This window comes from Macaca thibetana, chromosome 20 (genome assembly GCF_024542745.1).
Source record: "Macaca thibetana thibetana isolate TM-01 chromosome 20, ASM2454274v1, whole genome shotgun sequence".
Lineage (NCBI taxonomy): Eukaryota > Metazoa > Chordata > Mammalia > Primates > Cercopithecidae > Macaca > Macaca thibetana.
Window position 1 is genome coordinate 73,925,442 of NC_065597.1, and position 12,790 is coordinate 73,938,231.

Here is a 12,790-nt window from a genome sequence, read left to right on the forward strand (position 1 = left end):
GGACCAAGGAGAACTTCAGTGAAGCAAAAGAAGAAAAACAGAACAGGGATGAAGGGGCTGGAGAAGCCTCAGGTGACCGCTGAAGCTGGCACCAGGAGGGGTGGGGCCTGTAGTGGGCACTGGGCAATGGGACCCTGTGGTGAGGCAGGGTCTGCTCAGGTAACAGGAAGGTCATTGGGCCACAGTGTGGTGGGGACTGCCCTGAGGCCAGGTGGTTGCAGCTGGGCCTGGTGCGGGGGTGGTGGCCTTGCCTGGGGCCCCTGCAGGGCTGGCGGAGCAGGGAAGGTGTCCACACCGTCTCAGCTCTGGGCAGGTAGGGCAGGCCAGGGCTCATCCACCATCTAGAAACCACTGGGAGGCCAGGCGGCCTTGGCTGTCGCTCAGTGGCTGGGCCTCCAGGGCCTCCTGGTCGTGCAGAATGGGGCAGAGCTGGAGCGTGTTGGGAAGGAGCCTGGGCCGTGCACTCGGGGTCCTGTGAAGTCCCTGGAGGCCTGGACCCCCATCCTTCCCTGGGTGGCTCAGGGAAGGGGAGGAAGAGACTCAGGCTGGGCTGGCAGAGGGCAGGGGTGAGAGGACAGGAGCGGGCGACAGGCAGGAACAGCCGGCCCTTCTCTCCCAGCACAGCGACTCGGACTCCGACCCCGAGTACTCTGCGCTGCCGCCATCCATCCCCAGTGCGGTGCCTGTGACCGGCGAGTCGTTCTGTGACTGTGCCGGGCAGAGCGAGGCCTCCTTCTGTAGCAACCTGCACTCGGCCCACCGGGGCAAGGACTGTCGATGCGGAGAGGAAGACGAGTGTGAGATGGGGTCCGGCCCCTGCTGGGATTGCACTGCGGGCGGGCCTAGGGGTGGGCAGGGCAGAGCCCCATGGAGCTCTCAGGGCTGCCCCAGCTTGGGCCTCTCTTACAGATTTCGACTGGGTCTGGGATGACTTGAATAAGTCGTCAGCCACCCTGCTGAGCTGTGACAACCGCAAGGTCAGCTTCCACATGGAGTACAGCTGTGGCACAGCGGCCATCCGGGGCACCAAGGAGCTGGGGGAGGGCCAGCACTTCTGGGAGATCAAGATGACCTCGCCCGTCTACGGCACCGACATGGTAAGTTGCTCTGGTCCGGGGTGCTTCTGGGGGGCCTGGCCCCAGTGGCCCAGAGTGGCCTCTGCCCGTCCCCTGTTCCTAGATGGTAGGCATCGGGACATCGGATGTGGACCTGGACAAATACCGCCACACGTTCTGCAGCCTGCTGGGCAGGGATGAGGACAGCTGGGGCCTCTCCTACACGGGTGCGTGAGGCCCAGGGTGGGGCGGGGCCGAGCCTGGAGCTCCTGGGCTCACTCCAACCCTGGCTGCCCCCAGGCCTCCTCCACCACAAGGGAGACAAGACCAGCTTCTCGTCGCGGTTCGGCCAGGGCTCCATCATCGGTGTGCACCTGGACACCTGGCACGGCACGCTCACCTTCTTCAAGAACAGGAAGTGCATAGGTGAGGCCGCCACAGGACTTGAGCTCCTCTCAGCTGTCACCCTGAGGGAGGTGGCCACCCCACCCCAGCCCAGCGGACACTGAGGTTTCCTGAAAGGGTTCCTCCCAGAAGCCTGAGGCCCCAGGGTCCCAGGGGCTGGGACAGCGAGGCCAGGCTGGAGTGGCAGGGCCAGCACGTGCACCCTCTGCCTTGCCTCAGCTGTGTCAGCTGCCCACCTAGGTGACTGTAGCATGTGGTCTGAGGGGCTGTGCTCGGTAGCTGTCCCCTTCCCTGCCCGGGGTTCAGGCTAGGCTCCTCCCTTCCAGGCGTGGCAGCCACCAAGCTGCAGAACAAGAGGTTCTACCCGATGGTGTGCTCCACGGCAGCCCGAAGTAGCATGAAGGTTACCCGTTCCTGCGCCAGCGCCACGTCCCTCCAGTACCTCTGCTGCCACCGCCTGCGCCAGCTGCGGCCAGACTCGGGGGACACGCTGGAGGGCCTGCCCCTGCCGCCAGGCCTCAAGCAGGTGCTACACAACAAGCTGGGTTGGGTCCTGAGCATGAGTTGCAGCCGACGCAAGGCCCCAGTGTCTGATCCCCAGGCAGCGACCTCGGCCCACCCCAGCAGTCGCGAGCCCCGGCCCTGCCAGAGGAAGCGCTGCCGCCGGACCTAACTTCCCAGTGGAAACTGTCTTCTTGGGCTGGGACGGCCGTTTCCCGTCCCTTCCTTCCAGCTACACTCCAGGGCGGAGTTGGATGAGGCCCGTCCGGAGGGAGCTATCTCTTGCCTCCTGAGGCTGGGACAGTCCTTTCTGTGGAGGCTCTAGGGACCCTCTGCTGCTGTGCTGGGTGGGGAAGCAGCTGCCCTGAGCCCCAGGTCTTGTGGGAGGCTGTGAGGAGGGCCTGGCTGGAGCCCGCCGTTGCTCTTCCCACAGGGACTTGGATTTTCCTAACTTGCTCTGCATGCTGTCGGCGGCTGCCCCGCCGTCGTAGACTTAAGTGACTGCAATAAATGTAGAGTTGATGTCTAACACCCACGTGGTGTGAGCTGAAACACATCCATGCAGAGACCAGGCTTGCGAGCATCCTGGGCCTTCTCCCAGGTTTCACTGCCCCCGACATCCTCAGGAGTCCCCTACTGCTGCTGGCTGAGGGTGCCACACCCCAAGCCTCCAGGTGGCAGTGGGGCCCTGGTGCTGCCTTCTGGCCCCTGCCAATGTGTGTGTGGGGGGGGGGGGGGGGGGCACACAGCCCTGCTGCTGAGCTCCCCTGTGGCCCGTGTGTCCAGGACTCAGCACAGGAACCACCAGCCATCTGCCAGCCAGAAGCCCCTCTTCTCATCCCAGCTACCTAAAACTTCCCCGGCAACCACCCACCCTCCCCGAGGTCAGACCTGCTCAGCCAGAGGCTGAGAAACCAACCCACGTATGGCTGGGGTCCTCCCCCACTGCGCCAGGGTATCTGGTCTGTCCCCAAGGCTGCATGCTGTCCTGGTGGTCCCATGTGTGGTCAGGAGCCCAGGTCCAGCAGGAGGTCGGGGTTGGCCGTGGTCAGGAAGAGGCAGATGCGGCGGGAGAGGTCAGGCCCCACCCTGCGGGGACGCCCGCCTTCACTGGGCAGCACGGGGAGGTCAGCCAGGAGGCCCATGCGCTCCTGCTCCGTGCTGCAGGCCTCGAGCGCCTAGGGGCAGGCAGAGGTATGAGAGGGTGCCTGGGGACTGGGCCTCTGCACCTGGAGGGGTTCGAGGAGGGAGGGGCCCACCTGCTGCAGAAGGCGAGGGGAGGGGAAGGCTGTGACCACCGCATCGGCCACGGCTGGGCTGACTCGACTAAACTGCCTGATCTGCCTCCGCCAGGCCCCCCGCAGCCCTGTGCCGTCTCTTGCCACCGGCTCGCCGGCTGCCCAGCGCCCTGCTGTGCAGAAGGAAAAGGCCTGGGATTCCCGGTACTGCCTGGGGACAGGGAAGGACAGGGAGAAGCCTTTTAGAACCTCAGCTGAGCAGCTCCCCACAGGCCGGGGAGGCACTGCCACCACCTTGAGGTGATCCTGCCCCCTGCCCCCTTCAGTCCAGGTGTCACGCACTTGAGGGGACACTGGGCGAGAGCCTTGGTGATGGCACACACGTGCTGACTCAGCTCCTGCCACGAGGCCACCAGTAGCACGTCCAGGTTTGCCCAGAGCTGCAGGAGCACCAGGGCCTGGGGAGGAGGCAAGCTGGTGGGCACGAGCCAGAGGAAGGCTCCCTGGGACACAGCTGATAGCTGCGCCATGTGCCACGCTGGGAACCAAACCCAGCCAGCAGCCCAATCACCGGGACCCAGGCCACCTGACTCACCCAGCTCAGACAGGCCCTCACCTCTTCCACCTGCGGCCAGCCGATGGCCACCTCGGCACCAGCCACCTTCGGGCTTTCCGGCTGCTGTGTCCCCGGGGCAACGTGCTGGCGAGACCTGAACAGAGGTGACCATTCCTCCCTGTTCCCCATGGGGCCTGCCCTGCCCGAGCGTGGCCTCTGCCAGAGCCCACCAGGGGAAGTGGGATCAGCTATGCCACAGCAACCCCAGAAGTGTGCCCACCTCCCCTGAACCCCCATCCCAGCCACTCCTGCTGTGGGCATGAGTGAGCGGTACCACAGGTAGGCATCCAGCCCGATGACAGCCAGGTGGGACCGCGCGGTGGTCTCAGGGGAGATCCAGGGCACCCAGCAAGTTGGGCCAGAGATCTGAAGATGAGAACGTGTGGCACAGTTGTTCACAGGAGGCTGCGGCTCAGGGCCATGGGCCACCAGGCCACAGCTGGTTTGCAGAACAGCAACCCTGAGAAAGAGCCAGGGGTGCCCAGACGAGCCTGTTCTGTTACCCTTCTGAGAAAACCAGCTCTGTGCCTCCCACGATGCCAAGGCGGCTAAGGAGACCCCTGGAGTGGCTGCCTGGGCACATCTCAGTTCCACTGAGCCCCTCATCCCGGTCCACCTCTGTATTCCAGCCTAGCTTTAACCTAGCACAAAGCAGGGCCTTGAGAGACTCATCCTTGGACACAGGGACCTGGCAGGGGTCTGGCCTAACCCCACGATGCCTGGTGCAACAGCACCTGAGCACTGCTCCTTGCAGGCAGGGGCCGGGCTGTCCGCTGTCAGAGGACGAACACAGCCCACCTGCAGCCTACTGCCCAGACCCCGGCCTCCTGGCACTTCTCAGGACCCTCTAGGAGCAGCTGTAGCCTCCACAGGAGAAGCTTTCTCCATCTCACCCTAGAAACCTCTACGGTTTCGGATCAGAGAGGAATCCTGGCCTGCCCCATGCCCCCTCCAGCCCCGTCTACAAGGGCAGGGACCGGCAGTGCAGGCGCCTCCCGGCTGGGAACCCACCCGTCCTAACTGGAGACGGACTACTGCCACCACCCGAGCACCTGGGTCAGTGTGGCGACGCCCTGCAGAAACTCCTCGGGGTCCAGCAGCAGCAGGAATTCCTGTTCATCTGCAGCCCACACTTCAGGAGGCAGCTGTGGGGACATGGAGACGCGCTGCTGCCTGTCTCAACCCCGGGTGCCCCAGGGGCCCTGCCTGGGCAGTCTAGCAGCAACGCGGTCCGTGGCCCCAGCCAAGCCCAGGACCTGACAGGACTGCTCTACAGAAGCCCAGGTCAGGTCTCTGGGGCCGGCAGGAATCCTGACCACAGCCTGACTCCGGCCGGAACCTTATCCAGCCAGCTCGGCTCTTTACCAGCAGAACGGCTTGGGCACCCCCACTTTCCGTTCTCCATCCGTGGTTTACCATCCGCGAGACGCGCATCGCCCAGGGCAGCTGCCTCAGGGACAGCTCCAGGACTGAAATCATGGAAGCAAAACAGCCAACTCGGGGCTGGCCCTCGGGAACCCGCGAGCACTCACGCTGCGGGGGCAGGGGTCGGGACTCGCTCGGGTCCACCGCAGGCTGCGGGCCGGGCGCTGGGGCTCGATGCGGCACTCGCAGCCCAGGGCCTCCAGGGCCTCCATCAGGACGTCGGCACCAGCGTCTTCCAGGATGGCTGGGACCAGGGGAGAGGAGCGCGGTCACTGCTTCCCTCCACCCTCGCGAGCGCCCTACCTGGGCGGGGGCGCGGACCCGGCAGCCAGCATTCGGCACAAACCCCCGACTGGGAAGCGCGCCCGGCCCCAGGTCCCTCGGCGCGCGCGCCCCGCCCCGTCGGACGGAGGGCGCCGCCTGGCGGAGAAAGGCCTTTCCTACCCCGAGCGTCGCCCGTGCCCTCCGCCGCACCTGGGTCCACGCACACCGCCAGGCGCTTCAGGACCTGCTCCGGCCGTAGCAGCCGCAACTCCTCGGCAGCCGCCCTGCGCTCCCCTGCTGGGTCCCGGGCTCTCGGGGCGGCCTCTGAGCCGGAGGGGCCCTCAGCGTCGGAGTCTGAGATCTCCCAGGTTGGAGGTCGCCGCTGACCGCTCCCGCCCCGTCCCCGGCCCCGGCCCCGGCCCCGGCCCTGGCGAGAGACCCCCGCCCTCCCGGGTCCAACCCGCGCCATGGCCGGACCGACTTCTTTTTCGCTTCCGGCCGCGCCCGAACACTTTAGCCTGGGACACCGGCCTCTTCCGGCGGCTTCCGGCCGCAGCGCTGAGGACGCGGGTCCGCCATGGCACGGAAGAAGGTGCGTCCGCGGCTGATTGCGGAGCTGGCCCGCCGCGTGCGCGCCCTGCGGGAGAAACTAAACAGGCCGCGCGACTCGCAGCTGTACGCTGTGGACTACGAGACCCTGACGCGGCCGTTCTCTGGACGCCGGCTGCCGGTCCGGGCCTGGGCCGACGTGCGCCGCGAGAGCCGCCTCTTCCAGCTGCTCGGCCGCCTCCCGCTCTTCGGCATGGGCCGCCTGGTCACGCGCAAGTCCTGGCTGTGGCAGCACGATGAGCCGTGCTACTGGCGCCTCACGCGGGTGCAGCCCGACTACACGGCGCAGGTGCGTGCACCCCGTCCGCACCCCGCCCCTGCAGCCGCCTGGTCTCCCCGCCTCCCCTCCTCCCTGCAGGTTTGCGTGTCTGAGGCTCCCACCTCCTGATCTCGGGGGCCGAGAGCCTTGCGAGCTGACCTCGCTTCCCTCTGGTTTTGCAGAACTTGGACCACGGGAGGGCCTGGGGCATCCTGACCTTCAAAGGTAAGGCTCGGGAGAGCTGGTGGAGAGCGGGTGCCCGGCAGTTCGATGCCGACCACCGACGGCACAGCAAATGTGTGTGCAGCACACCTCTTTTCCTTCATCAGGGAAGACGGAGAGCGAGGCGCGGGAGATGGAACACGTCATGTACCATGACTGGCGGCTGGTGCCCAAGCACGAGGAGGAGGCCTTCACCGCGTTCACGCCGGCGCCGGAGGACAGCCTGGCCTCCGTGCCGTACCCGCCGCTCCTCCGGGCCATGATTCTCGCAGAACGACAGAAAAATGGAGACACTAGCACCGAGGAGCCCATGCTGAATGTGCAGAGGACACGCATGGAACCCTGGGACTACCCTGCAAAACAGGAGGACAAAGGAAGGGCCAAGGGCACCCCCGTCTAGAATGCCAGAACCAGAGGGTGGCCTGAGGGGCTGTGAGGCAGCAGGGATCTTGTTGATGAAAGAAACCGTCTTCGCGTTACACCCGAGTCTGCCCCTCGGAGGTCACCTTCCGCGACGTTTTCTGAGGATCTGCATTTTAGTGGGGAGGGCTGGGGCAAATCGCCACCTATGTTTTTCCTCTGGCCCTGCTGCCCCCACACCAACTCCGCAGGCTCACGCTGGGGAAAGCGGGAAGCGCTAACTCCCCTTCCCCCATTAGTGCTCTCTTTGCCTGGATCCCGGCAGAAGCTATGAAAGGGAATAAAGAGAAAAGAAGTACCCCGGGTTGCGGTGTCTGCGCGCTGTCTTTAGGACCGGGGAGAGAAGGGCTGATGTTGTGGTCTTGGCCCTGGCCGGGGGTCGGGGGCTCGGGCGGTGCGGAGCAGGGCGCCGCGTGGGTGGAACCACCTGGGCGGGTTGTGGGGGATACAGTTAGTGTCCGAGCCACTGGAGGAGACTTGGCCTCCGCAGCTGCCCTCTGGCCCCCCACGGCTGCTGGGTTCCGGGGTGCAAGTGAAGCAGCCTCCCTGAGTGCGTCCGCGGAGGCCGCCGCGCTGGGACCAGGCCTCTTTAAGCGCAGGCCCCGCCCCGGGCGCCACCGCCCCGCCCCGCGGAGCCCGCGCCCGCACCGCCATCATGATCTGCCTGGTGCTGACTATCTTCGCCAACCTCTTCCCCGCCGGTGAGCGGAGCGGAGCGGAGCGGCGCGGGCGGGGGGTGGGCGGCCGGTGCTGGGCCGGTCTGACGCCACGTCCCCGCCTGCCCCGCAGCTTGCACCGGCGCACACGAGCGCACCTTCCTGGCCGTGAAGCCGGACGGCGTGCAGCGGCGGCTGGTGGGCGAGATCGTGCGGCGCTTCGAGAGGAAGGGCTTCAAGTTGGTGGCGCTGAAGCTGGTGCAGGTGGGGGCGCGGGGCGCGGTGGGCGAGCGGGGGCGCGGTGTGGGGGAAAGGGTGGCGGGGACCTGGGGACCTGGGGACGCCTGGGTGCCGGGTGCGGGCGCAGGCGGCCTGACCCTTCCGCAGGCCTCTGAGGAGCTGCTGCGCGAGCACTACGCCGAGCTGCGTGAACGCCCGTTCTACGGCCGCCTGGTCAAGTACATGGCCTCCGGGCCGGTGGTGGCCATGGTGAGTGCCCGGGAAGCGGGCGGACGGCCCCGGGACCCCACCCCTGCGTGATACCGCCCCCGTCCCCCGCACAGGTATGGCAGGGGCTGGACGTGGTGCGCACCTCGCGGGCGCTCATCGGGGCCACGAACCCGGCCGACGCCCCGCCCGGCACCATCCGCGGGGATTTCTGCATCGAGGTTGGCAAGTAAGGCTCGCCCCGGGGACGGGCCCAGCCCCGTCCGGCCTCCCCCAATTCGGCCCTCGTGGGACCGGTGCCGGAGCTCTCCTTCCCGCGCTCACGCGCGCCTCTTCCGTTCAGGAACTTGATTCACGGCAGCGACTCGGTGGAGAGTGCCCGCCGCGAGATCGCGCTCTGGTTCCGCGCAGACGAGCTCCTGTGCTGGGAGGACAGCGCCGGGCACTGGCTGTATGAGTAGCCCGGCAGGTGCGCCTCGCAGAGGCTCTGACACCCCAGCCTCCTCCAGGGCCCAGGTGGCCGGGCTTCTGGCCCCACCCCGCAGCGCTTGGAACATCCACCTGTCAGGACGTTGCATCGAGGGTGGCGCGGGCCTCTCCAATCCCTGGCGTACAGGGCTTTCTGCCGGAGGAGCTGCTCCAGGAGCCTGCGCGGCTCACCTGGAAACGTGCCAGGACACTGTCCTGGTGCCCAGCCCAACATGGTCCAACGTTTCTTTTTATAATAAAGTGAAGTCCTCGTTTTCGTGTCGGTTTGGGTCCAGAAACAGACGTTTATTACATACAGAGCAGATATGTGGGTTTGCTTGCAGGGCCAAAGCCTGAGGAGAATCGTCACCCCTCCCCCAGCCGCACCACTGCTCAGCCCGGAGTCACTTCGAGATCCTGGGGGAACAGACGAGGGAGCAGACATACATCACAGTGGAGGTGGCAGGGATGGTGGGGAGAAGCCAGCAGCGCAGTGGCTGCAGCCCACGGTGGCCAGCGGGGCTTGTGGGGCAGCTCCCCAAGATCTGTGCTTCTCTGGTTGGGGGTGGGTGCGGGGGCTGGGCTGCCCTCATCAGGGCCTCCCAGACAGGAGTGCAGTGGGCCTGGAAGGTAGGAGTAGGCCAGCGAGGCCCGGCTGGACAGGGAGAGCAGTCCAGGGTGGCCTCTGCCCGCTACGGGCTTGGAGTCGGCTGGGGGCGGCTCCATCCTCAGCCCCATGGGCCTCTGCTTGGTGGCCTCTTGCTCCCGGGGAGCAGGCCACAGCGGGCAACCCTAGGCACTTAGTAGCGTGTCTGGGAGCTGGGCTCCGTGGAGCCCCGTGCAGGAGGCAGGCCCCAGGAGCACATTATCCCCCATCAACCTGAGGCTGAGCCTGCGTCCTAGGACTGAACCCGGAGAGGCCAGGGGCCTCCCCTTCTTCCTGAGGCCTGGGCCTGCCCTGGCAGCCTGAGAAATCCCACCCTGGGGGCTTCTGGGAGGGACAGGACTCCAAGGCCCACTCCTCCAAGGTGAGTCTTCTGCCCAGGCAGAGCCTGGGGGGACACGGCGAGAGCCTGCCCGCGTGGGCAGGATGGGGTAGCAGTCTCTCTTCTCAAGCAGCTGCCCGAGGGAGCTGGGCCTCGTGCTTTCATGCCAGCTCCCTGGGCAGGGGACAGCCGGTGGGGGGGGACAGACAGAGGATAGAGGCTTGAGGACGGGGAGGCCCCAGAGAAGGCCAGCTGGGGTGCAGGCACCTGGGCAGCCCGAGGCCCACCTCCCTGGGCAAAGGCTAGTGCCTGGCCCAGCTCCCCTAGGCAGAGTGAGGGCCCGGGAGGCAGGGTGGCCCCATGAGCAGCATGCAGAGGTGGGCCCAGGGCAGGCAGCCTCGGCGGTGGGGAGCCCCTGCCTCCTCCAGGGGTGCTGGGGAGTAGGAGGCCCAGGGTGGAGCCAGGGCCACCTTGGGTCCTGCCTGCGCTGGGCCCAAGGTGCCCTGGACTTGAGGACTCTGGGCTGGAAGCTGGCCAGGAGCCGCCCGGGAAACTGTCCCGAGAGCATTTTCCCCTCGGGTGGAAGCACCCCTCCCTTCTCCTCCCAGCTGACTGGCATCCCCGCACTCCCTGCCCGCCGGAGGGGTGATGGGCATCCCCGCACTCCCTGCCCGCTGGAGGGGACCAGACTCAGGTGAAAGCTGCAGGTTGAGAGGTTAGAAGAGGGGCGGCGGCGCCTGGCTGGCTACCCCGCAGGGCAGGCGGGGGTCAGGTGGTCGGGGGTCCTATGTACAGGTCGGGCCAGGCAGGGCAGCGGCCTCACTCGGGGGTGTAGGACACCTGCCACACGATGATGTGACTGCGCTCCGCCTTGGACAGCACGGGCTTCACCTGGCTTATGTCCCCTGTGCCCTCCTCCGTCTCGTCGTCCTCTCCGTCTCCTGCAGGCAAGGCAGCAGAGTGAGGGCCAGGCTCCCCCCGCGCCCAACCTCAGTCCCGTCCCTGGGCCCCGCTCACCAATGCGGAAGTCGATGTAGCCCTCCCCGCCGCTCAGCACCAGCACGTTCCGCAGCTTCTGACCCTCGGCCTCCGAGGCAGGGGCAGCTGGCCCAGGGCCCTCAGCTGGGCTGTCCAGCACACTCCCGTTCAAGGTGGCCAGCACATTCCCTGGGATGGCAGAAGCGATTCAGGACAGTGGCCTCCTGGGGGAGGCGGCAACCACTGGCGTGCAGGGGATGTGGATGGCAGGAGAGGCCCAGCCTCACCTGGCACCGAGACAAAGAACTTCACAGCATCGCGGTGCCCGTGGAAGCAGAGCTGGGCCTGGGCCATGGAACAGTAGGGGATGAAGCTGCTGGCCGCCCTGTCACTGCTGTCATCGCCGTACACGTGGATGATGCCCCCAGGACGGGCGCCCTCCCCAGAGGTGGGGGATGTCTTATTGGCTGCAGGGAGAGAACCCAGAGGCGCTGAGCCCGCATACAGATGGAGGGTGGGAGAGGCTCCGTGGGGGGACAGGAGGTGGCTGGGCTTACCTCGGAGCCCCAGGAGCTGGCCTCGGTGCAGGACCACAGCTGGGGACACAGGAGGAGCAGGGGAGAAGAGCAGGGTGGTCAGCGAAGGGGCAGCGAGGCACCCTCCCATGTGGCCCTGCAGAGCCACCCCCGGGAACCCATGGACACCTCTGGCAGCACCACTGCCCCTGCAGGGGTGCATGCCACTCACTCTCTGTCAGGGGGATGGAGATGACCACTCCGTTGCCGGTGCCCACCCAGAGCCGGCTGCCCGCGACAAGCAGGGCTGTGATGCGCACGAAGGAGAAACCCAGTTTGCCGGTGCCTGTGGGGGGAGAGTGGTCAGGGCGGCTGGCCTTGAGCCCCCCGCCACCCCACCTGGCATGGCCCCTCACCCAGCATCTTGCTGACGTAGGGCTCAATGTCCACGTCCTGTAGGTGCTGGTGCGTGTGTGCGTGGTAGAGCCGCAGGGTGGAGTCCAGGCGGATGGACACCCATACGCCATCGCCGATCCACGCCAGCTGCCGCACCTGGCTCTCCCGCCGCGGGTGGGCGTCAAATGACTTCTGTGGAGTCATGGTTGCCCATCAACAGGGCTGGGGAGAGGAGAGGAAGTGGGGAGCCCCAAACCTGCCACAGCCCCAGGGCCACCTATAGCCCCCTCAGATCTTCTTTGCGCCTGCTTTGTGCCTGTTCGAGCCTGACTCATAGGCAGTATAGGGAGGATGAGACCCACATAGGGCTTTGTGGACTTCTGTATGGAAGGTGCCGGAGAGCTGCTGGCTGGCAGGAGCCTCTTCCCCTCCCTGGGGGCCCTGGCCAGCACTCGCCTCAATCTGCATGGTCTTGGGCTGGATGACGTGCACCTTGTTCTTGTAGCCACACCACACGCGGTCGTACACAACAGCCATGCAGCGGATGGAGTGGTGCGGATGGCCCAGGTCCATTAGGTGATAGTTGCTCAGATCCCACTGGCCATCTGGAGGGAGCCCCGAACACCTGCTCAGGCCTGGCTGGGCCCCACCTCTGCTCAGGATATCAGGGGTTGAGATACCCACTGCCAGGCTAAGGAGAGGCCTGGAACCCCAGGAGTCCCTTGGCTAAACACTGCCAGGGCCATCAGCTGCCACCCACACACCCCGTGCTGCCAGGCCCCACCTTCACCACGGTGGAAGATGGCCAGGGTCCCGTCCGCCAGAGCCACCAGCACACGGCCTTTGACATGCCTGAAACAGGAATGCGGTGAGCCTGGTTTGGGCCAGGCTGTGCAGGCCCCCTCCGCCCTGTTCCCCCGTGACGCCCGGCCCTCAGCCTGGGTCACCCACACCAGGCTCAGCACAGAGTCCTTCAGCTTGATGGAGTGCAGGCACTTCTTCCAGTTGGCCACAGCCGAGTGCACGTAGAGCCTGTAGAAAGAAGTGGCAATGGGCGAGGGACTCACCCAGGACCCTCCCTCCACCTTGCCCTGGGCCCTTCCTACCAGCCGTTCTGGGCTCCCAGCCACATGGTGGGTGCAGCACTGCTGCCTGCTCCTGTGGGGTCCCCGCTGGGCTCCGGCTCTGGTTGCGTGCTGCTGCTGTCAGGCTCTGGCCCATTCTCACTGCAGGAAGGACGGTGGCTCCAGGGGGGCCACGGGGCATGCACCTGCCCCAAGACCCCTAGGCCCTTCCCACCTCTGCAAGCCTCCCCTCCGCTCCTGCTCAC

At 66.5% G+C, this 12,790-nt stretch overlaps 7 protein-coding genes across 29 annotated transcripts in view; 3 read left to right on the forward strand and 4 right to left on the reverse strand.

The window, feature by feature from the left end:
• Positions 1-2,496, forward strand: part of SPSB3 (splA/ryanodine receptor domain and SOCS box containing 3) — a 34,814-nt gene extending 32,318 nt beyond the window's left edge. The window contains exons 4-8 of the mRNA XM_050774646.1: positions 620-797; positions 910-1,097; positions 1,180-1,282; positions 1,356-1,481; positions 1,787-2,496. Coding sequence (XP_050630603.1) covers positions 620-797; positions 910-1,097; positions 1,180-1,282; positions 1,356-1,481; positions 1,787-2,133 — 942 coding nt within the window. The 3' untranslated portion in view covers positions 2,134-2,496. The remainder of the gene's footprint in view (positions 1-619; positions 798-909; positions 1,098-1,179; positions 1,283-1,355; positions 1,482-1,786) is intronic.
• MRPS34 (mitochondrial ribosomal protein S34) overlaps positions 1-7,312 on the forward strand; it is a 56,551-nt gene extending 49,239 nt beyond the window's left edge. For 3 of the 7 annotated variants that reach the window (XM_050774527.1, XM_050774528.1, XM_050774529.1), the window contains exons 2-4: positions 6,053-6,402; positions 6,555-6,597; positions 6,702-7,312. In XM_050774527.1, coding sequence (XP_050630484.1) covers positions 6,082-6,402; positions 6,555-6,597; positions 6,702-6,994 — 657 coding nt within the window. In that variant the 5' untranslated portion in view covers positions 6,053-6,081 and the 3' untranslated portion in view covers positions 6,995-7,312. The remainder of the gene's footprint in view (positions 1-6,052; positions 6,403-6,554; positions 6,598-6,701) is intronic. The other 4 variants (XM_050774532.1, XM_050774526.1, XM_050774530.1 and 1 more) reach the window with 2 other exon arrangements.
• NDUFB10 (NADH:ubiquinone oxidoreductase subunit B10) overlaps positions 1-12,790 on the reverse strand; it is a 197,706-nt gene that overhangs the window by 180,932 nt on the left and 3,984 nt on the right. For 2 of the 3 annotated variants that reach the window (XM_050774585.1, XM_050774575.1), the window contains exon 1: positions 5,900-5,903. The exons of the other annotated variant lie outside the window; for it this stretch is intronic. The gene's annotated coding sequence lies outside the window, so the exon portion shown is untranslated. Of the gene's footprint in view, positions 1-5,899; positions 5,904-12,790 lie in introns of those variants that run through there. 3 annotated transcript variants of the gene reach the window in all.
• The window catches only part of NUBP2 (NUBP iron-sulfur cluster assembly factor 2, cytosolic), a 55,551-nt gene that overhangs the window by 9,151 nt on the left and 33,610 nt on the right, over positions 1-12,790 (reverse strand). The gene's annotated exons all lie outside the window — the stretch shown is intronic.
• On the reverse strand, positions 2,601-6,053 carry EME2 (essential meiotic structure-specific endonuclease subunit 2). The gene is made up of 8 exons (XM_050774413.1): positions 5,715-6,053; positions 5,348-5,484; positions 4,868-4,960; positions 4,090-4,181; positions 3,816-3,909; positions 3,542-3,657; positions 3,221-3,410; positions 2,601-3,139 (listed from the first exon to the last, which is right to left on the reverse strand). The coding sequence occupies exons 1-8, from the start codon at positions 5,971-5,973 to the stop codon at positions 2,969-2,971; spliced, it is 1,152 nt and encodes a 383-aa protein (XP_050630370.1). The 5' UTR covers positions 5,974-6,053; the 3' UTR covers positions 2,601-2,968.
• NME3 (NME/NM23 nucleoside diphosphate kinase 3) lies at positions 7,625-8,887 on the forward strand. 2 transcript variants are annotated; one of them, XM_050774602.1, is made up of 5 exons: positions 7,625-7,715; positions 7,804-7,934; positions 8,058-8,159; positions 8,234-8,346; positions 8,461-8,887. In XM_050774602.1, exons 1-5 carry the CDS (start codon positions 7,670-7,672, stop codon positions 8,576-8,578), a joined length of 510 nt encoding a protein of 169 aa, XP_050630559.1. In that variant the 5' UTR covers positions 7,625-7,669; the 3' UTR covers positions 8,579-8,887. The 2 variants fall into 2 exon arrangements, with proteins under 2 accessions (XP_050630559.1, XP_050630560.1); XM_050774603.1 differs by having other exon boundaries at positions 8,234-8,338.
• The window catches only part of MAPK8IP3 (mitogen-activated protein kinase 8 interacting protein 3), a 64,296-nt gene continuing 60,391 nt past the window's right edge, over positions 8,886-12,790 (reverse strand). For all 14 annotated transcript variants that reach the window (XM_050774187.1, XM_050774181.1, XM_050774179.1 and 11 more), the window contains 10 exons: positions 12,567-12,686; positions 12,412-12,492; positions 12,245-12,312; positions 11,917-12,065; positions 11,481-11,652; positions 11,297-11,410; positions 11,107-11,145; positions 10,837-11,016; positions 10,589-10,738; positions 8,886-10,512 (listed from right to left, as the gene is read on the reverse strand). In XM_050774187.1, the coding sequence (XP_050630144.1) occupies positions 10,391-10,512; positions 10,589-10,738; positions 10,837-11,016; positions 11,107-11,145; positions 11,297-11,410; positions 11,481-11,652; positions 11,917-12,065; positions 12,245-12,312; positions 12,412-12,492; positions 12,567-12,686 (1,195 nt within the window). In that variant the 3' untranslated portion in view covers positions 8,886-10,390. The remainder of the gene's footprint in view (positions 10,513-10,588; positions 10,739-10,836; positions 11,017-11,106; positions 11,146-11,296; positions 11,411-11,480; positions 11,653-11,916; positions 12,066-12,244; positions 12,313-12,411; positions 12,493-12,566; positions 12,687-12,790) is intronic.